At 35.9% G+C, this 4,554-nt stretch overlaps 1 protein-coding gene across 2 annotated transcripts in view; it reads right to left on the bottom strand.

The window, feature by feature from the left end:
- The window catches only part of Ccdc152 (coiled-coil domain containing 152), a 51,126-nt gene that overhangs the window by 11,544 nt on the left and 35,028 nt on the right, over window positions 1–4,554 (bottom strand). For both annotated transcript variants that reach the window (XM_005386253.2, XM_005386252.2), the window contains exon 7: window positions 2,308–2,435. In XM_005386253.2, the coding sequence (XP_005386310.1) occupies window positions 2,308–2,435 (128 nt within the window). The remainder of the gene's footprint in view (window positions 1–2,307; window positions 2,436–4,554) is intronic.

Below are 4,554 nucleotides of genomic sequence, written 5' to 3'. Positions count from 1 at the left end.
AAAAAAATCAACAATGTACTGGTTGAAAACAGATGCAAAGGTCAACTGAACAGAAGACACAGTCACAACCACAAACACACTCAGCCCCCTAATCTTTGATAAAGGGGCCAAACAAACTTATTCAATGAGCAATAGCCTCTTTAATAATTGGTGCTGGAAAATCTGGCTTGCCACCTCCAAAGACTGAAAATAGACTCAAGTCTATCATCATGTACCAAACTCAAGTCAAAATAGATCACAGATCTTAATATTAAAACAGAAACACTAACTCTATTGGAAGAGAAAGTAGGTTGAAGACATAGGAGTAGGCAGAGAGTTCATGAATAAAGATCAAAGTGCCAGTGAAATACTTCAAAGAATCAACAACTGGTATCTCATCCTATTGAAAAGTTTCTACACATCTAAAGAAATCACCAGTAGAGTAAAAAGAAAAGCCACAAATTGGGAAAAAATTTTAGCTGACTGTTCCTTGAACATAGGTCTTCCATCTAGAACTTATAAAGAATTAAAAAACATCAGTACCCCCAAATTCAAAGACCCAATCCAAAAATGGGCAGCAGAGATGAATGTACACTTCACAGATAAAGAAATACAAATGGCAAATAAATACATGAGAAAATGTTCGACATCATTAGCCATTTGACAAATGCAAATTAAAACAACACTGAGATTTCATCTCACTCCAGTAAGAATGGCTATCATTAAGAAATTAACCAATAACAAATGCTGGCGAGGGTGCAGAGAAACAGGAATTCTTCTCCACTGCTGGTGGGAATGCAGACTGGTGAAACCAATGCAGAAATCAGTTTGGAGATTCCTTAGCAAACTGGGTCTAGAGGTCCCATTCAAGCCAGCTATTCTGCTTCTGGGTATCTTCCCATAAGAGCTGAAAACATATCACAGCAATATATGTGCATCCATGTTCATAGCAGCACAATTTGTAATCGCTAAATTGTGGAAGCAACCCTAATGTCCATCCACCAAGGATTGGATAAAAAAATTGTGGTACTTTTATTTAAGGGAATATTACTTAGCTATAAAGAAAGATAAACTCAAGGCCTTTATAGGTAAATGGTCACAACTAGAGACCATACTCATAAGTGAAATAAATCAGACCTGCATGTGTAAGCATCGCATTGTCTCATTAGTGTAAGAACTTGAAAGAGTGAATAAAAACTAGGAAGTATGATAGACATTTTGAACTGAAAGGAAAATGCTCAAAAGTAAAGGGCAACTGGGGTGTGGGAAAAGAGAAGGGAAAGAAAGGGAAATTATGTAAGTATATATACACAGGATAGCTAACATAGTTGTACTACTGTCTTCTATTGTTCAACAGAAAGGAACAGTTAATGATTACTTGTTTGATCAATCTTTTATGTCTCTATTTGTTTTCCTGAGAAACCACTTTGAAGATATCAATAAGTAACACAACAACCATTGTTAATTTCCTACAACTCTGTAACTCTGTTTTGTTTGTGCTGTTCTTATGCTATTTTGTAAATGGATGTCTGTTAATGTTTTCCTTCTTTTATTTTTTAAAATAAAAAAAAAGATGCTCACAACATATTACTGAATGAAAAAATAGGTTACAAGAATCTGTAACATCTCATTTTTGAAAAGTTGTTTATGTGTGTTTTTGAGTGTTTATAAATAGAGTGATGTTAGATAGTTTTCAAAATCTTAGCAATGCTTATTATCGAGTGAAGATGTGATTTTTTTTTTCTTATTTAGAAGAAACAGCTGGAGCCTCACCCTATGAAATCCCCCATTTAGAGTCTGTTTAATTTTTCTGTTTTATTGTTTTAGAAATTTGGCTTGTTTGCCCCACAATACATCTTTTTCCAGAAATTTATTAGGTAGAAATTTGTATCCTCTTATTCCAAATAAAAGTAGAAGGAAGTATCAGCTGGTTTATGAAGGTTACTCTATTTCTGCTGGGGAGAGAGAGCAATGTTGAATATTAAGAACTCTCTAACAATGGTTGTCTTATGAAGCTTGCATACACTTGACTATAAAATTCAGGTAATTCCTGAAGTATCTGTCCCTACTCTCACAGGAAACAGTTCCCTTCCCAGAAACCAGGACCTTCAGAAAAACTGGTGCTCTCTTGGGCGAACTGCTAAAAGGAAGTGTACATGATAGCTCTCTGGTGACTGAGAAATGCATTTGATAAAGAATGAGAGTGTATTAAGTCCTTTCACAAAATTGTTTCTAGCCCTAAAATTTGTCTCATTGTGCTGGAAAACAAAATATGACTTAGATTAAGGAATATATAGTATCAAGTTTATCAGACTCTTAAACACCTACCTCCAGCTGTAGTTTGATTATTTCATTTTGCTTTTCCTTTTCTTGAGTTACTAACTTTGCGTTTAATTCTGAAATTTCCATCTCCTTTTTCTTTATTAGATCTTTGTGCTTTTCTTCATTTAACTCAACTGAATAAAACAAAGTAAGTTTATTCATGTAGCATTTAAAAAATACTTCTTCAATATTGTGAATAATTCAAAAGAAGGTAAATTTTATTAATAAAACTTTTTAGAAGTTGTTTTATGTGTAGTGAAGATTTTTTAAATTTTTGGTAAGACCCTGAACAATGTTTGAAACATAAAAGTCACTGAAAGAATGCTTTTGTATGAAGAAACTAATTTGTACTCTTAAGCATCGACAACTTAGAAAATAGGAGAGTCAGTGGTTAAAGTGTGACACAAAGCTTGGATACTGAGGTTTGTAGAGCCCAACTACTTTACAACTCTAGAACTATAACAAAGCTCTGCTATACTCTCATATGATCAGGCCTCTCCCATGTTCACATTTTGGCTCCATGCATCATCAAATTTTCTCTCTCTTGTTAATGACTACGCTTCTCTGCAATTCACATCTTTATGTACTGGAAAACATTGCTCTAAATTTCTGCTTTTTTAAAAAGAATGTTATATAAACAGAATCACACAATATATAGCCCTTTAAATCTAGTTTGTTTCATTTACCATAATGTTATGTTTTTCCCCCTTTGGTACTGGGATTAAAGTCAGAGCTTTACACATGCTAGGCTGAACTATATCCAGCCCTTTATTATTTTTGCAATGGTGTCACTAAATTGCCAGACTGGCCTCCAACTTGCAGTCTTCCTGCCACAGCTTCCCTAACCATGAGGTGTTTTAAGAGATCACACTGTTAATGAGTAGGGGCAGGTGGTCACATCTTGAATAGGAGCAGAGAAAGGGACGACTGGTGAAGTAAGGCTTGCTTCTTTTATAACAATGCCCTCATGATAACACAAGGGGTTACATAAGAACTACCAAGTGGTCACACAAACTCAGATACCCAGTGACTTATGAACCTCCCACTAGGCCCCATCTCCCAACAATGCAACCCTAATCATTTAATCACAATTAAGTTTGGGGGGACACAAAACTATATTCGAGTCATTGCAGTGCTCCAATTAAGAAATCATCACACTCTATTTAGTTCCCAGAACCAAACTAATTTTTTGGATCTAGAATTGACTGGTTGAAGATATAGTTAGGTCACTAGGAAGAATAAAACACTTTAAAATCTCTCTTCTAAGAGTACACTGAGGAAGAGAGGCCCACAGGAACCAGTAAACAGCTGCTACCTAAACACATATGGAGAAGCAAATCTGTGTAGTAAATGGGCAGATAGCTGGCTGTGAAAATGTATGTTTTATATCTACAATGTCAGACAGCAAAATTGTCTTACAGTTTTTATGACCAGGTTGATGCTAACACCATGCTTCCCAAAAGCTTCTAGCCAGTGAGTGGGCTTGGTAGACATAGCAAGATAAGCTTGCTCCTGAAAGTTGCAGAACTCTTTTCATAGGCAACTTTGGCTCAATTTTACTGAAACTTTCGTAGAAATGTGTCATGGTCAAAGACTTTTCCTAATCAAAATCCTTCTTTCCTTTTCTTCTTCACATGAAGTCTGTATTAGAGACTGACAGTTCACCCGCTCTTCCAGTTCCCTCCGTATTTTCCCTCAAAATGTTTTCCCCAGCAAATCTCTTGAATGTTGTGATCATCAGTGCTGCTCTATTAACTTCATCAGACAAAAAGATACTTAGGAGGTTAGTAAAGCATGTTCCTGGCTGTATCTGGGTGAGTCATGGAGGTGTGCCCTTCTCTCTGGTACTGCTCCTTTGCTTTGCTCCCTGGCACTAAGAACTAAGCAGCTTTGCTCCATCATACCCTTCTGCCATGAAGTTTCTGCCTTGAAGACTGATGATCATAATGGACTCTCCTGAAACCATGAGGTAAATTAGAAATAAATTAAACTTTTCCTCCTTTAAATTCCTGGTGTTGGATATTATGTCTCAGTAACAGGAAATATCTAATCAAGTCTTTGCATCTGCTTATCACAGGAGTCAAATTAACTCACTACCCCTTTAATTTTAAAAGAAATTGACAATTTTTAAAGAGACTGTGCCATTTTACAGTCTCATTAGTGGTGCATAAAAGTTGCAATTGTTCCACATCCTCATCAGCTCTTGGCATGGATAGTTTTCATGACTGTAGTTGTTTTAAGAGGCGCAAGGTA

The sequence above is a fragment of the Chinchilla lanigera genome, unplaced genomic scaffold, assembly GCF_000276665.1.
Source record: "Chinchilla lanigera isolate Chin_1 unplaced genomic scaffold, ChiLan1.0 scaffold00025, whole genome shotgun sequence".
In the NCBI taxonomy this organism is placed as follows: Eukaryota; Metazoa; Chordata; class Mammalia; order Rodentia; family Chinchillidae; genus Chinchilla; species Chinchilla lanigera.
Note: the sequence above shows the minus strand (reverse complement) of the source record. Positions and strands in the feature narration are given on the sequence as shown.